Source organism: Maylandia zebra, linkage group LG4, assembly GCF_041146795.1.
Source record: "Maylandia zebra isolate NMK-2024a linkage group LG4, Mzebra_GT3a, whole genome shotgun sequence".
NCBI classification, from domain to species: domain Eukaryota; kingdom Metazoa; phylum Chordata; class Actinopteri; order Cichliformes; family Cichlidae; genus Maylandia; species Maylandia zebra.
In genome coordinates this window covers 10391276-10408012 of record NC_135170.1, presented here as the reverse complement: position 1 = coordinate 10408012, position 16737 = coordinate 10391276, and the positions used below count along the sequence as shown (strand labels likewise).

Below are 16737 nucleotides of genomic sequence, written 5' to 3'. Positions count from 1 at the left end.
ATTTTTCATGAGGCTTCAGTGAACTCAGATCCTGTGTTGGGTTTCCACTATTTTATGGTTGTTTATTTATTGGTTAAAGCCTGCCACGTTGTCTTTTGTCCACCACATGTCCAGCTTCCACCCTCCATCCATTTTCTTCCACTTATCCTTATCAGGGTTGCGGCAGGGGAGTGCTGGAGCCTATCCCAGCTACCATAGGAAGAGTTCACCCTGCGCAGGCCCCCGTTTCCTTCTTGGAATCAACACAAAAACAAATAAGGTGTGGCTCAAGACTTTTGCACAGGACTGAAGTATGAAATAAGCTTGCATAATGTGAACTGATCAGCTTGACCTTTTAATACAAGTGTAAATTGAATGGATTAATGACAGTGCTCCTGACAATCCTAATCAATATCTAAAAACAATGAATACAGTGAGGTTTTATTTTAAGCGATATAGCACAGAGTATAGTTTACGTCACTGTCAGAGTGAAGGACAGAGTTCATGTTCGGCTGTGTAAACTGGGTGTATTAAATTGTACCGTGTCAACAGAAGCAGACCTGAGAGCCAGCAGTTTCCAGCCAACAACCGTCTGTTATGTGATTTTAGTATCAATTTCACTTCCGGCACAGCAGGAGGCGCTACACAGCTGCCACGTGATGTCACCAGAGAAAATGAAACATGGCGGAGCAAAGGTGACGGTTTGTGAAAGTTGGCGATAACTGCGAGAACAAATTTTGACCCTTCTTGTCTTTGTCGCAGGTGTTTGAACCTTTAGGTGAGCCGCAGCGGTATGCTTATACCTTAATAGGTTCCGCACATGAACTGGGAGGCTGTAGTTGAGTTTGTTCGTCTGCAGTGGTCTTACCGAACCGGGCATTAGCTGTTAGCCGCGTTAGCAGCTAAACCAGCGCCTGCTTTTGTTTTTGTCGGGGCCCGGGGATTGTGTGCTAGAGGGAGGGCTGACATTTTTAAAGCCTTTTGGCTTTTTTTTTTTTTACACTTCGCCTTATTTTTCAAAGACCATATCCCCACACTGGACTGTGCAGCTGATCTATTTTTAAATAGACTTTAGGTTTTCGTATTGCACTGCGGTTGAGGCGTGCTGGCAGTGCTCTCCGCTAAGGCCAACCACACAACAAAGCCATACGTGTTACACAGCTAACACACAACAGACTGTGTCTGCTTGCCCAGGAACTATGGATCCAAAACGCGCACACGACAAACCTCAAACGAGCGGCGGCGGTGGCGGCAGCAGCGAGGAGTCCAGCTGCGGGAGCCCCGCGTCCCCCTCGAGCAGCCCCGCACAGCCATCGAGCAAACCCCTGATGCCTGGGGGCAACGTGTTCGCTAACGACGGCAGCTTCATGGAGCTGTTCAAGAAGAAGATGGAAGATGAGAGGAGGAAAAAGGAGATGCAGCAAACAGGTGGAGATGCCAGAGCCACCGAGCAAGGACAGACACCAGTGGAAAAGAAGGCCCCACCCGTGACGAGCTTTGTAAGGGGTTTAGCAGTTGTAAGATGAGAGAGCAGTAGTTCCACTCACAGCCAAAGTGAAGCACTATGCACTGATACAGCAGGCTTACTGGCACCATAGTTAGTACTCTGATGGCTGACATGTCATTTTTATGAGTGTTTCATACATATGCCGGTGATTGTATTATCCCTGAGATATTTCAGTAAAATCACCCACAGTGATGGTGTAAAACAAACAATAGCTTAGTAAAGTGTAGGGATGATCCTCACTGATGGTTTCGCTGGTGGCGCGAGACAAGTGTAGACCTTCTGCTCTGGTGTAGTCTCCTTCATTGGCAGTCCACGTGCAAGAGCTCGTATAACGGTTTCAGTCTTCTATCCCCTAACCCAGGTGGGGAAGCGCCGAGGCGGTGTGTTCCTAAAGACCGGCATTGTTGCGAAGAAGCAGAAACAAGACACAGAAGTAAGTGGGATGGAAGGTGGCAATATTGATTGTGTTGTTCCCACAGGTGATAACCTCTGCCTCCTCCCCTGCAGGCTGAGCCAGGCAAGAGCGATGCTTGGTCTAAGTACATGGCTGAGGTGAAAAAGTACAAAGCCCACCAGTGTGGCGACGACGACAAAACCAGGCCTCTGGTCAAGTAGGCTCCAGGAGGTGGAAATGAAGTGCTTTGCTGGTGGGGGGCAACTACCTGGGACAACCTCAACGAGGGCCTGCCAATCCTCGCCTCCTGTACTATCAGTTCGAGTTGCCCTTCATTTTTACATCATTCACAAACTGCTTAGATTTACCCACCCCCTTTTTTTGTTTTTTTTTTAATTGTTTTTGTCTTGCTTGTTACTTGTTGGACTCTGTTCATTTGAGTTGATGTCAAAAAATATTTCAGACACTTGAACATTTATTATTGAGGACCTTTTACATTTTTCATGTCTGGTTTATTTGGGGTTTCATTAAGGACTAAGTTGATTTAATAGCTAAATCAAGGGTTCAATTAAATCTACACTGCCTATAATTGTGTCATGTTGTGTTTCGACATTCTCATAAATACCACTGTAAAGGCATCTGAGGAGCAGAGACTGTATGTAAAAGATGGCTGTTGTTTGCAGGTCTGAAAAGAGAAGGCAATGTTGAAATGTTTTAAGCCTGCATTCTTTCTTGACTCTGCTTACAAAATCAGGTCTGATTGTATTTGCTTGTTAAGGATCCAGGGACACAGTTTCTGGGCTCTTGCCTTTTTACCATGTTGTAGTATTTTGCCATATTATTAGCCATAATCATGTAGCAAGTGTTTAAACAGAGTTTGATAAAAGTCCTGTGTTCCAGACACTCCTGTGCTGAGTAAGACTGCAGAACACAAGGCTTAAGATCAGGCCTTTTTTTAAAATTCTATTCTTTTATTAGATAATCCAAATTGTGTAGCAATATACGAATGGCTAGCCTTGTAATTTCAATTGGGTGGGGTTATCTCAGGCATTGTTTTGACTGAAGTTTGTTTTTGGTATCATCTTTTTGCTAAATGACCTTTGTCTTTGCCACAATATGTACTTTCATCCAACATGTTCTCTCTACTAATTGTATCTCAATTGGACCAATTTCCCTAACCCTTCCAGACATCACTATTTACTTTTTTCTTTATGCCCAAAATTACAGATGTGTTTTATTTTATTTTTAAGATAACTCCAGTCACTGCACAGTATATAATTTGTTTCCTAGCCATCTCACATTCAAACCTAATCTGTGGATGTCTGGACATTAAACCTGGGAGAGACGCCACATTAATCATTCTATTGGAGGCAATAAAAATAGCTAATGATGCTAACAGAGAGTTAGATCTGGGAAAACAAAATCAATTCTAATGATGTCTGCAAACACTTCGAATAGTGTATGGGCTCACTCTCTACTTCAGTCATACAGCATAAAACATGTTTATTTCACAAAGGATGGTCCCCATTAAAGCCAGAGCAGTGGATAAAGTAGGTACGCTGACTCTGCACAAGTCTGCATTGTCTTCAGCTTCCAGTCAGATCCACCTCTCATTTGTCACAGCTGAACACCAAGATAGTAATGGCCAAAAATGCTGTTTTATGTCCAGCTTTTATATACAGTCTATGGTCCAGGGGTCAACATGATATAGAAGCTTCAGCTTCATTTGACTTTCATAATGCAGCTTGAATGATTCATTTGAAGAGAAAGATTTTAATTAAAAGTCAGTTTGAGTTCTATACAGGAACAAATTTATCCAGGAATTCAAGTACAATTAAAACATGTACAGCTCTCTCTTAAAAAAAAAAAAAAAGCTCAAATTCAACAATTTGTTTACATTTCTTACAGGTATCAGTGATAATTACATTATGATAAAAACAGCACCAAGTAGACACACTGACCATGCATCAGAAAGGGAGCCATACAAAAGGCACACAGTCCCAGCAAGCGCACACACACACACCTCAATCAACTATAAATCCCATTCATTCATTCCTCCCTGTCCACAGTGATATAGGTCTATTGTGTAAACATTGGCAAACTGCATTTGCCATTTTATTTAACAGCTCAAAGATTTAAAAGTTGTCATTGTTTTAAAAAGGTTATTTTTAACTGGTAGTTGTGGATAGTTGAGCTGATCTTAAAAGCAAAAGTCTGTAATTCAGACCCCTGTTATGTGCGGTCTGTGCGTCCCGGCTGTCCCAACGTTTCCTCGTTTAATTGGACTGCATCAGCTGGGTCCGCTGGATCATAGAGTCTTCCTCTTAGCATCACCTCCCTGGCTTTGACTGACATCTAGACGGGAACAGCACAGTGTTTGAAATCTCAACAAAAACATTACAAAGAGGGAAGGGGGAAAAAAATTGTTTTTTTTTAAAGTAAGGCATGCTGCCACCAACAGATGAGAACAGGACCGGACAGAAAATAAATAAATAAAAAGAGGAGGAGGGGGGGACAACCTGAGACAGAGAACATCAGACACTTGAAAGGAAAAGCAGAAGAGCAAAGGAGCAGGCTTTTGAGGTGGAGGGAGCGAGGGTCAGATTTTACCTGAGAAAGCGAGCTGCAAGTGAGGAGGCAGAGCAACCTGAGACCCTGACTGGAGGCTCTTATACAGATCTGAGGAGACAGGACAGGGCGACAAGAAACAAAGAGGGAGAAGATGGGAGGAACAAGTACCAACGGAACGGGGAGGTCAGAGGAGAGACGTGTGAGAGGAAGGAGCAGGAGGAGAAAGGAGGGGATAAAGGCAGAAGTGTGAGGCCAAATGTGAGATAGGAGAGGAAGCATGATGTAATACAGAATTGATGGGGGAGCAAACAAAAATGCAATGTCTTACATTAATTACAAAGCTTACATTTAGACACAAAACATGGTGATAAATGAGAACGCACTACAACACAAAAAAAAGCCCTACACAGGAAACACCCACACAAAAGCAGACACACACCCCAACAGCCTCACACATACACAGTGCTTTCATGATGTCATATTGTAAAGAAAGCAATGCTCTTAGTTAAATCTGCAGCTGCCATCAATGTCAGAGTTGCACCTGGTGCATAATCTAAGCCCCCCCCCCCCCCCCAGTACAATGAGCGCTTGTGACCTGTGTGCATCACTCACTCTGGGTCAGGGTGGAGAACGGTGGGTTGCTACTGGCTGCAGAGCTGCTGGGTGCCGTGTTGGAGCCTGCTGCACCCAGCGAAGGCAGGTTTAACAGTGAAGGGAACTGGAAGGGCAGGGACACAGGCACCAGCCCCCCCAGCATCCCAAAACCGAGCGGAAGAGACGAGGCTGAGCTGAGCAGATTGCTGCTTCCTGCCGCGGAGACCTGAGCAAAAAAACAGGTTAGGAGTGTTTAACAACAGGAAGAAAGTGGTTTCATTCAACAGATTCAGGGTTGAAAAATCCACCTGTGTACATGTGCTGCAGACAGTGTATCCACACAGTATTCACAGAGCTTCACTTGGTCCACATTGTCTCATGTTACAGCCTTATTCCAAAATGATTAAATCATTTTTTCACCTTAAAATTCTTCACATAATGACAAGTGAAAAAATGCTGGTAGTAGCCAGTGGTACCCCTCAGCCTGCTGGTAGATACATATGGTATCAATTTCAAAATCCTACCTCGCCTTGTTCTCAAGTTATTGCGTTCACAAGCTTGTCAGGAAAACTTGACCTCTGACCTTTAGGTCGAGGTCACTGAGACTTTAGTAGAAACATCTGTCGTATCCATTTGAAAATCCTAAGTGACATTCACAAGATTTTCAGAAAACTTGACCTTTAGGTCGAAGCCACTTAAGATTCTTTTAGCAGATACACCTATGGTATCGATTTGAAATTCCTGCATCGCTTCGTTCTCATGAATTCCTCTGAGACAGGATTACATCGAGGCACAGATCTGGGGAAGGGTACAGATAAAATGTCTACAGCATTGAAGGTCTCAATGAGCACAGTGGCCTACATCATCTGTAAATGGAATCTGAGGAATCGGGGTAGAAGGACCTTAGTCAGTAATGCGACCAAGAACCCAATGGTGACTGAGCTCTAGCATTGCTCTGTAGCAGAAGAAGAAACTTCCAGAAGGACAACCATTTCTGCATCATTACAACAATCAACTGAATCAGTTAAAGGCACATGATGTTTGCCAAAAGCCAGTTAAAGAGTCTCAGACCACGAGGAACAAAATTCTCTGGTCTCATGAAACAAAGATTTAACACTTTGGTCTGAAGCATCATGTCTGGAGGAAACCACGCACTCAGCCAAAATAACAAAGAGGGGTTTCAAGATCACTCTGTGTGTTCTTGAGTGGCCCAAACTTGAACATGACTGAACATCTCTGGATCTGAAGATGAGCGTCGCTGCACAGCTATTTAATCTGAAGACACTTGAGAGGTTCTGCAAAGAAGGATAATAAGAAACTGCCCCACAATAGGTGTGCCAAGCTTGCAGCGTCATTCTCAAAAAGACTTGAGGCTATAATTGCTGCTTGTCATTATGCTGTACTGTATGCAGAGGTAAAATATGAAACTAATCCATTTTCGAATAAGGCATGTGAAGCACTGTGAACACTTTCCAGATGTACATCCTACATGTTTCCTTATCTAGCCATACTGGCACTACAAACCTGTGGCAGCTGAGAAGAGACGGATGACATTGGGACAGATGTGACTGGCTTGGCGCCCTGAGGTGTCCCGCCCCCAGACCTCTGGCGCTGACCTTGATTGGCAGAGGCTGTCGTGGGGGAGGCACTGGATCCTGAATGCTTGCTTATGGATGAGGTGTTAATAAGGCTGGTGTTGGTGCTGCTGTTGCTGTTGGGGGTCTTCTGGCTGCCTGGAGGAGTGTAACTGCCTTGCCCCGGCTTGTTCACTCCTCCTTGGGCACCTGAGAACGGCGGGCGGAAACCTGCTGGGCTTTTGTTAGGGTACTGGTGTAGGGACGGGGTTGCCTGAGACCTGGGACTTTGAGAAATGGAAGCTGAGGATGAGGTGGCAACGGTGACGATGGGGTTGGGTGTGCGGGGAGTGAGTTTGACGATGGGTGGGATGCTGCTGTGGGTGGACTTGGTGAGAGTGGCGTGCATAGGGGTGATGAAGTTAGACTGTGGTTGTGGCTGTGCTTGTACGCTGGGGAGTGTTTGCGAGAGGGAGGAGGAGGATTTACTCTGGGGAGTCTGGGGCAGGTGAGGTGTCTGAAATGTTTTCTGGACTGTGACTGAGGGCGATGAGAGGGTGTGTAGCCGAGGTGATGTGATGATCAGAGTGTCAACACTGTTGACTTTGTTATTATTGCTGCCTTTGAGGAGCCCAGAAGGGGCAGTGGAGACCCCGGTCTTTGATCCTGGTGCCACTAGTGGAGACGCAGTGGGCGGTGGACGTGGTTTAGGTGGAGACACTGAGGCAGGCATGTTGGCTTTAGTCACACCCACACTCAAAGGTCTCTGCGTGTTTAAAAGTAAATGTCTGTGCGCCTGCGCAGTGCCCTTAACAACCCCTATGCCATCCACCCTGACCAAGGGCAGAGGAGAGGACGTGACGGAGGGAGACCGAGACAAAGAGGTGGAGGATGACGAAGAGGTAGAGATGTAGTGAGGTGCTTTGGAGCTATTGGGAGTGCTGACAGAGTTCTTTTTCTGCTGCAGGATGACCGGTGAGGTGTGGAGGCCGGAGGGGGTGGTGACAGTCTTGGGTTTATCTGGGGACGGGGGGCTGTCCCCCTGGGCCAGGCCCTTAGCTGCATTGCCAAGGATGGCCAAGGCCTGAGAGATGGAGTCCAGAGAGGGAGCCTCATCGAGGGAATCGAGACATATGGGCTCAGACGGTGACTGAGTCGGACGCGTGGCGACCTGGGCAGCAGGGGAGGGAGTGGCACCTGCTGAGGGTGTGGTGTGACGAACCCACACAGCCTCCTGGAAAATACAGAGGACACAAATATACTTTTAGCGACATTTAAGAGCACCGCCATGTTTCTTCAAGTTAATCTGAAATCATCATTCATATACTAGGAGTAGCAGGTGAAACACAACAACAGTATCACAATATTCTGCATGGCGATACTGTATCAATACACAAACCCAAATATTGATATTTTATCAAACACATTAAAATACAAGAGGGCTCATTTCACGCATCATGAGATAACGTTAGCCGAGCACCGTGAGAGAACTTTAACCTTATTGACAAAGTTTCACTTTGAATAGATCATTTGCATAACTTGTGTTTTTCACAATTTACTGTCCAGAGTTTCTGCTCCAACTTCCAGCTGCTGTACAGTTTCTAATGAGAACACATTTAGAATCTAAACCTTTAAAAAACAAAAACAAAAACAAAAGAAGAAGAGGTGTCAAACATAATGGCCAGAGCTGACCCAGCAAAGATTCAAATCTGGTGCACTTGACACAGCAGGGCATGCCGACATTTAACTATATTTGAATAAGTTTTACAGTTTTTCCTGTTGATAAAAACCTCCCCCATGGCTATTCATGCTACACCAAAGTAATTAGGAATAGCAGGACAGTCTGGGTAGTGCACTACCAGAACCCTTTTTGTAATTTTACATTTATTTCATACAAATTAGGTCCAAAGAGTCGTGCCGACAGATTTCTTTGGTTTCCCATAGCTGCATTTCTTTATGATGTAGAAAAACTAAGAAGTATGGTTGAAACTATGCTTCTTTTTCTCATTTTAAGTTATCTCAGAGAGTTATATTAGTCACTAAAGTTCTTTACACTGACAAAAACGAGTGTTTCACTGGTCCAGCCCACTTTAGATCAAAGTGGGCAAGTGTAAAATGTGTAGCAGTCATCCCTTCTATATCAAGAGCCCTTCCATTACAAAGTCACTCTGCTGACAGATGGATTGCAGATTAACTTGAAAGTTCAACTAACCTTTGGCTTGGCTTTGGGAACAGGGAGCATCTTCTTCTTTGCTCTGGAACAAAATAAAATTGAATGAGTTATTAGAACAAATCAGTGATGAGAAAATAGGTTAATAGTAAGGTGAAAAACGTACGTGTAGCCAGTGAGATGACCGTGAGCCATGATGCTTTCTTTGAACAGCATCCTGCAGATGGGGAAATACAGAAATATGAATACAACAAGCACTAATATTAGGGAATTACTTCTTCATTACCATTCTATTTAAGCCATGATTGAAAACATACGAGAAAGATAGCCGCTATTATAATCACTGGACAACCACAGAAATCGCATTAGCTGCTGTCACACACCTGGCCTGCATCCACCCCTTAGGCCAGAGGGGTTTGACTTCAGTCTCCATGAAGGCTTTGAGGTAGTCTTCCAGAGACAGCGTGTTCTTGCCTTCACGCTCGTAGCAGGTTAGCTTCACCCGCACCAAGTTACACAGCAGTGACCTGGAAGGCAAACAGCATTAAGTTGACCTCTGATCTTGAGGTTGAGGTCGCTGAGATTCTAACTCGTCTGAGATTATTAGTAAATACACCTATACTATGAATTTGAAATTCCTACGTTGCTTAGTTCTCAAGTTAACATATTCACAAACCTTGAAGTCCACATCACCCACCCACCTGGCAAGGTGACGACATTACAATATACCATAAAAGGCTGATGGGTAAAAACTGGGGAGGATCTTTTAAAATGAAAAGCCACATCATGTTCATTTTACAGCAATTTTTGTTAAAATTAAATAAAAGATTTTTTGCATGTACTGCAATGTATTCACACACCCAGCACTACCAGATGTGTCTTGATATATGATCAATGATGGCTGTTTTTTGTGTCCTAGAGTTTCCAGAGGCGTGGGATCACAGCAGATGCTCTCGATATGGATAAAGCGCCCTAGATCTCAGCTTTATGCCACTCAGAGCTACCAGAATGCACTGAACTGCTGAATAAAGAAAACAAGTAGAGTGGAAAGGATGGATCCTGTGAGCACAGAGAGGAAACTGACCTGAGTCTGTCATCCCACACAAACTTCTTCCGAGGCCCTATCACCCTCTTCCCCGGCTTCTCCTCATCGTCATCCTCCGAGCCATTTTTCTCTCCCTCCTCAGACTGCTGCCTGCGAGCAAAGAAACAAACATTTTAGATTAAGGAAAAAAGATATGTGAGCTCAGAGTAAGAGCCCAGAGCGAGTCCTTACTTTGCAACTTTGGCAATGCAGTCCATGTTGTATCGAGCGATCTGCTCTGGCATCACACTGCACACCGCCAACTTCAGCTTCAGCAGGGGCGTTCGTAGTCGGTCATCCTGGACAACGAGAGAAATCAACACTCATAAGGACAATACAGAAATGAATAATGGACACACAGACACAAAAACAACAGCTTTTGCACAAATGCAGCAGTTGCCTCATAACAGGTTTAGCCCATTTTTTGCGACTGTTGTCAGTCCTGCGTGAACACCCAAGCGGGGGATAAGTGTGGGTTTGCACTGCCTACACAGACCCGCAGTTCACCCACAGCTATCCATTGTGGGTGCATATGGGCATGTTTGCTGAGTGTGCTGAGGAGAGCATCATAGCAACACAGATGCTAAATGTACTGCTGTGGAGATCAACAGCAAAACATATTCTGGCCAACAAAAAACAAGTCAGGGCCTTAAGCTGCTGTCGGTCTGCTCTTTGTGAATGAACTGAAGCGGCTCTCTTATAAAAAGTTTTAGATGGGACCACCGTGTTAGCATCTAGCAGGGTTAATGTCACTAACGTAAGGTAAGGTAATGTAATGCTTTAATCGCATGCACACAGGTCAGAGCTCTGGGCAGAATGTTATTCTGAGGGACATCCATGAACTGAGGAAAACCTAAGAGCTGATTTAGAACAAAATGAGTAGTACTGGGTGTGTTACTCTGCGTTTGGGCTTCAGTAGAGTTAAACTCACTTAGCTTTTTGCTCCATTTGCTGCTGTTGCATTTTGATACAGCCAAATTCACACTAAATCTGTCTTTGTGAATGAATGATTAAGCAGTTGTCAACACTGGGGAGGAAAAACTCCCTTTTAACAGGAAGACACCTTAGGCAGAACCAGTCACTCATAGAAGTGTTTTCCTGAAAGAAGAACGTGCAGCAGCTGTTCCAGTCTGACTTAAAGCCACAGACACTGAGACTGGTAGAAATGGTGCTCATAGCATCTTCACTAAGTGGAAGGACATGGGACCTTTAAGTGATGTCAAATGCAAATCGTAGACCTCTTGGGATCCCGTTTTACCAAAACTCATTCTAACAGTAAGAACACTTGCTGCCACACACCTGTATGTTGAGGCTGAGCTTCTTCAGTCGTTTGAGCAGAGCATCTTTATTGCAGGGCACAAAGGCCTCCAGGTGAGAGTAGACAGCTGAACGCACCTCTGTGGGCTGCTCCTGAACCTGCAGCTCGATGCTGACACACACAGAAACAAACACAAATTTACATTTAATTGATTTTATACAAATTAATCCGCACTAATTCAAAATGAAGGAATGTACTCACTCCAGTAGGATGTTATTCATGTCCAGTGTGAAGAATTTCTTTCTGCCCTCTTCATCAAACAGACGGGACGCCTGTGACAAACAGACATCGCAGCAGTGAATAGGACTGGTTATGTAGGCAGTCTACTTCACATTTAATTTACACTCTTACTAACAATTATTTAATAAAAAAAAATAAATATGAGCTGGTAGAAGGCTCATACCGCCCTCAGGTCTTCAATGCGTTTCGCGAGTGGGTCTGGAAGTCCGCAGGGCAGAGGAGGAGGGGTAATCACACTGCTCTGCACCGCCCGGCTACCTCCCATTTTGTGTCCCATCCCAAAGGAGCCGTTCTCCCCCTGAGCCGGGCTGGAAGGCTGAGGCGAGTCCAGCATCCCAAAGTCCAGGTCACCCATCATGTCCTGCAGTAAGTCGTTGTTGGCCGAGCCGAGCAGCGACATCACAGCAGGGTCTGCGGAAAGGTCGGCCATGTTGCACTCGTTGCTGCCAGCGGCCTTGGGATGGGTGTTCAGGAGCGCACTGTTGGTGTTCGGCACTTTGGGGCTAGGTCGCGGCAGACCGGCGGCGGCCATGTTCTTCTTGCGCATCTCCTCCTTTTCCCTGGTGAAGCGTCGCAGCATGTTGGCCAGGTGCAGGGAATCCTTCATCAGCTTCTTCCTCTTCTTCTTTTCTGGCCGGTTTAAAGCTAAAACGCTGCCGAGACCAAAGAAGCACAGAGAATAAAGACGTTTAAGGCACAGCGTTGGGATAAGGTCTGTGGTTACAGCAGTGTTTCACTGACATCACTGGACAACAAATTCTTACTAACCGTTTAGTATATTGTAATTAAAGTGGCATAAAACGGAACTAGCCTCCTACCCTCCTTTCAGCCAATAACAGACCAGAACACACAAGTACTACAAAGAAGTTTAGGCCAAGTACTGCTTATGCCTTCTGGGGAAAAACTAGTGGTAAAATAAATTATATAGAGGACTTTCACCTCAGAAATTAAAGTTCAAGTCCCATGTAAAAGCCAAAAAGTAGTGTTGAACTATTTTTAAATAAATGAATAATGTAGATATTCCTTTATTTGTCTGATGGGACGGGCACAACGAGGAGCAATGCTTATTCTTAAACGAACACCTCATGTTAATTTATCTAAGGAACGAATTAGCTACTTACTGAAATAACTATAATACAGGATTACAGGTCAAAACCTCACCCAGACTTTGGTACTTTGTTTTTTCGGGGTTTCTTTTCCTCCAAAATTCCACCATCTTGCTTTTTCCGTCGCTTTTTAATCACTCGCTCTTCACCGTCTTTCATCTTCTGCAGATAAGACACAAAAGGTGAAAAAAGGCACAGAATAATACAAGGAGCAAAGCAACAGCTTTTCTTTTTAACTATTTGTTCATATACAGAGTGCACAGAGAACCAAGCACCTACCTTGAAATGATTATCGTTTCCAGCCGCGTTTTCTCCCTCAGAGTCAGACGCAGCTCTGAACTGCAGAGTGCCCGTGTTGATGTAAAAGCCTCCATGTTTAGTGGTGAGAGAGGCCGGTACCAGCTCATCATACTGAGGACGGGGTAGAATTACAATTAACTGCTTGTTTTCTTATGATGCAACAGTCTTCTTCCCACGGTCAGTCTTCCAAACGACTACACATAATAATACTAAACTTTACTAATATTATTCTCAGTATTAAAGCTTATATATTTATTTGTTTAATGTTTTCCCTCTTATCCAGTTTCTTTTATTCTTCTGTTTCTACTGCAGATCAAAAGCATCCACTGACAAAAGGAAATGAAGCAAAGCAAAGAACCATGACTTTATATTAAAGTTACTGTAATTTCTCATTATTATTTTAATACAACATGAATGTTTATCATCTTTTTACTACACTTATTTTTTACTTTCATTACAAATAAGGTCGTTACTTATTTTAATCTTTGGCAAAGAGACCTGAAACGTAACCTATTCTGATGAACGCCAATAAAGAAGATTAATTTTTTTAAAAGAATAAACTCACAGCTTCTGAATTGTCAATGAAGGGATCGGTTTCATCGTAGCCGTAGCCGATGTCAATGAGATCCTGCATTCTGTCCTTTTTCTTCTTCTTCGAGCTGCCGCCCTGCAAATGGACAGTAAACACAAAGATCACAAAATATTTAAAAATACAACAGAAACACGCAACAATAATCACCCACACAGATTCAGCTGTAACCACAATATGGACAGCAGAACCAGCGCTTCAGTACAGGGAGGCAGGGGCGCTGCTTGTCCCGCTGTGGTACTGGGGGTACAGGAAGCACCAAACATGGATCACAATAAACATGAGACTTTTACTTTTGAAAAGGACACTTCATCATCCAGAGGACCCTGTGGGGGCCTTTATGGCTGAAAGAAAAGTCATGCTCAATCATCCAGGTAAGTAAATCTCCAAAAGTTGATTCTGTCTCAGACTGAAGAAGTCACTTGGATGAGTGACGAAACGTTTCTCCCACTGAAAACGCTGCGTCCAGACGAACAGAATCAACTTTTAGAGGTTGAAAGAAAAGGTTTGCAGCTCTTAACCAGTTCGAATCATGTAAGCTAAAAGAGTTGTCATGCCAAGCAAAACTAGGAATACATTAACTGGGAAAAAAATATTTACTTAATTTAAAAATGATATGCATGCTCAAACACAAAAACCAACACGTGTGTGTAAGTAAAAGCCTGTTTAACCTCGTCTTAACTGCAGAAGTCACCTGGAGCAAGAAATTAAATTAATAATGTTTTTTTTAACTCAAGATTATTTATTAGATTTCTAAATTGTCTGTTAGTTTTAAAAGAAAACTGTATACAGAACAAAATCCTACCAGTCACAAAATTTAGAAATTATTTTTAAATTAATTTAACAGAAAAGATACAATCAAACACAACAGCACACATATCAGTGACTCTTCAACAACAAGACATCAGAATGTTTCTATTCTACATTGTTACCATTTTGTAGAACTGCCACTGAACCATCGACCTGTGTGAGTTTTAGTCACCTTTTGATTGGCCGGTCAGTCAGTGGAAGAAAAACGGCGCCACTGTAACTAACTAAAACTGATCTAAAACTAGGTATGGTAAAATAATAATAACAACAATAATGATGATAATAATAGATTACTAAAATAAAAACAAAAATTAGACTAATCAAAAACAATATTGTGCAATTGAAATCGTTTCTACGTTTAGAAAGTTCAGTCTGATTATTTATTGAAACTTAGGATTTCTATGACAGTAAATCAACCGCTGACATAAAGCAGTCTCACTGTGCCCTCTATTAAATAATGATGTGAAGGAGAAAAAAAAAAACAAAAAACCAAAACATCTCTCATGCAAATAAAAACTAAAACTGAAAGTAAACTTTTCAAACAATAAAAACTAAAAGTAAACGAGCAAATTCTCTCTCTCTTAGAACCAATTCAGAAATGCTAAATTATGATAACTCAAACTCCAGAGAAGGTCTCTCAGTCACATTATCATTCAACTCCACTGACCCCTGCGGTTATTAGATAGCAGGCAGCCAAACAGAAGGAAGGGAAATCCAGGACAAACATTTTGCTACCATTCAACAACTTCAACTTGAAACCTAGCATTCAAATAGCTAGAATTTCCCTAACATGACTCTGACGTTAGTCTCGTTTCTGGCTGTTGTGAAATATTCAGAATCGCCACTAATTTGCATGTTGTTATGGAGCCTGCTTCATTCCCGTGCTTGTAAAAGCCAATATTAGAAAAGACTTGTTATCAAGTGATAACATAGCTTTAACACTGTTTCTCAACCCTGGAACTAAGCCTACATTTTTGAAGCTTCCAAAAATTAGATTTTTAAACCATGAAGGGTTGAATAATTCCTCAAACGCCTGACTAGCAGTCAGGCAGGAAACGCTAACATTCTTCACGTTTTACTCTAGGGTCTTTACCTTACAACATAAAGCGACTTTGGACGACTGTTGTCCTCAACTGGTGTTACGCAAACAGGCCCGAGTTTACTTTGCTACTTACATATTTGCTTTCAAATTTTCTGGCAAGCTCTTCTACCTCCCGCCTCTCCTTCTCATCATCTGCAAAAGGGTCACTGGGGTCCAGCGGAGGAGTGAGTCCTTTGGGTACAGCAGAACCCACGGGCTTTACCTGAGGAACACCAGGATAGCAACTTGAATCGTAAATACGTAAGGCTGACAACAACATCAACGTCATAATCGCACCTGGCAATACATGCAACCTGCATAAAAAATAAAAATAAATGAAAAAGTAGGGAGGTTCTCACTACAGCAACTCTTTGTCTTGTGTGGATTAAGTAGGACACCTCTATATCGGTCATAACATAAGATGTAGACATAGGAGTAACAAGATAGGATGGTAATAATAAGAGGGTCCAGTGTCCCTGACACTTAAAATACTTCAGCCTGCATTCAGACTGCGTTTTTAAACTGCACTGCTTCAAACTCTCCAAAATCTATCTAAAGGTCATAATAAATAAATACATAAGGAACATGAACATCACGTATTTATGGGCTCAGTGTGATCTACTTTATTTGCAAATCCTGTCAGACAAAAGTTCAGCAGCCACAACAACAACAAAACAACAAGTGCAACATGCACGCGGGTTCACCACCACCGGAGTTGTGCCCGGTTAGCCCCCCCGCTAACACCACCGTGTCTGCCTCTGCTCTCCTAACCTGAGAAAGAGATGAGTGGACCAGCTCGCCGTAGTTGAACTCGGAGGACCCTCGCTCATTCGGCTCGCTCAGCGTGAGGCTGAGGCGGACGGTGGGCTTCTTCTCCTCCCTCTGCGCGTCGCTACCTTTCTCGTTGCCGAACAGACCTCCGCCACCCCCTGACCCGACCGCACTCCCACCTCCATCTTTCCCAAAAGTGATGTCGACGGCCTCATCTTCGCGGCGGCGTTTCTTGCTGGTCTCCGGGGTCGGCGGCGGGGTGGTGTTGAGGGTGGAAATGGTGACGAACGGCACTTTCCTCGGCTCTGCCATTTGACGCTCTCCTTCCGACGTCCGGGCACACAAAACCTGGAGCGCCACGCTCCTCTCAGCCGCCAGTGGCAGGGGAGCTAAACTGGAGATGGTCGACAAGTAAGAGCTAGCTAGTTGCTCAGCTAGTTAGCTTCCTCGGAATGAGTGCTGCGGGCAACACAATGACTTTTATCGCTCCTCGGCCCGTTTTAATCCATACAGTATTATCCCTGGAACAGCCCCCGTCGCCTACGAGTGACTTAAACTGCAGGAAATCGCAGTTTTGACAGCTTCCATGAAATTGGTGGTTAGCTACCGCAAGGAGGATTCTGAAGTAGCCATCTTGATCATTATTATC

At 43.8% G+C, this 16737-nt stretch overlaps 2 protein-coding genes across 4 annotated transcripts; one reads left to right on the top strand and one right to left on the bottom strand.

Moving 5' to 3' along the window:
- Window positions 1–608: 608 nt before the first annotated feature.
- On the top strand, window positions 609–2598 carry trir (telomerase RNA component interacting RNase). The gene is made up of 3 exons (XM_004562946.5): window positions 609–1478; window positions 1848–1919; window positions 1994–2598. Exons 1-3 carry the CDS (start codon window positions 1179–1181, stop codon window positions 2099–2101), a joined length of 480 nt encoding a protein of 159 aa, XP_004563003.2. The 5' UTR covers window positions 609–1178; the 3' UTR covers window positions 2102–2598.
- Window positions 2599–3633: 1035 nt separating this feature from the next.
- On the bottom strand, window positions 3634–16728 carry ubn2b (ubinuclein 2b). Of its 3 annotated transcripts, none has more exons than XM_004562948.6 (17): window positions 16089–16728; window positions 15412–15540; window positions 13403–13504; window positions 12817–12948; window positions 12593–12696; window positions 11595–12084; window positions 11393–11463; window positions 11173–11302; window positions 10066–10172; window positions 9874–9984; window positions 9173–9316; window positions 8956–9006; window positions 8832–8874; window positions 6570–7853; window positions 5064–5271; window positions 4491–4559; window positions 3634–4235 (listed from the first exon to the last, which is right to left on the bottom strand). In XM_004562948.6, the coding sequence occupies exons 1-17, from the start codon at window positions 16398–16400 to the stop codon at window positions 4189–4191; spliced, it is 3534 nt and encodes a 1177-aa protein (XP_004563005.1). In that variant the 5' UTR covers window positions 16401–16728; the 3' UTR covers window positions 3634–4188. The 3 variants fall into 3 exon arrangements, with proteins under 3 accessions (XP_004563005.1, XP_004563004.1, XP_004563006.1); XM_004562947.5 differs by having other exon boundaries at window positions 12593–12699; window positions 16089–16727; XM_004562949.6 differs by lacking the exon at window positions 4491–4559 and having other exon boundaries at window positions 12593–12699; window positions 16089–16727.
- Between the last annotated feature and the right edge of the window lie 9 nt (window positions 16729–16737).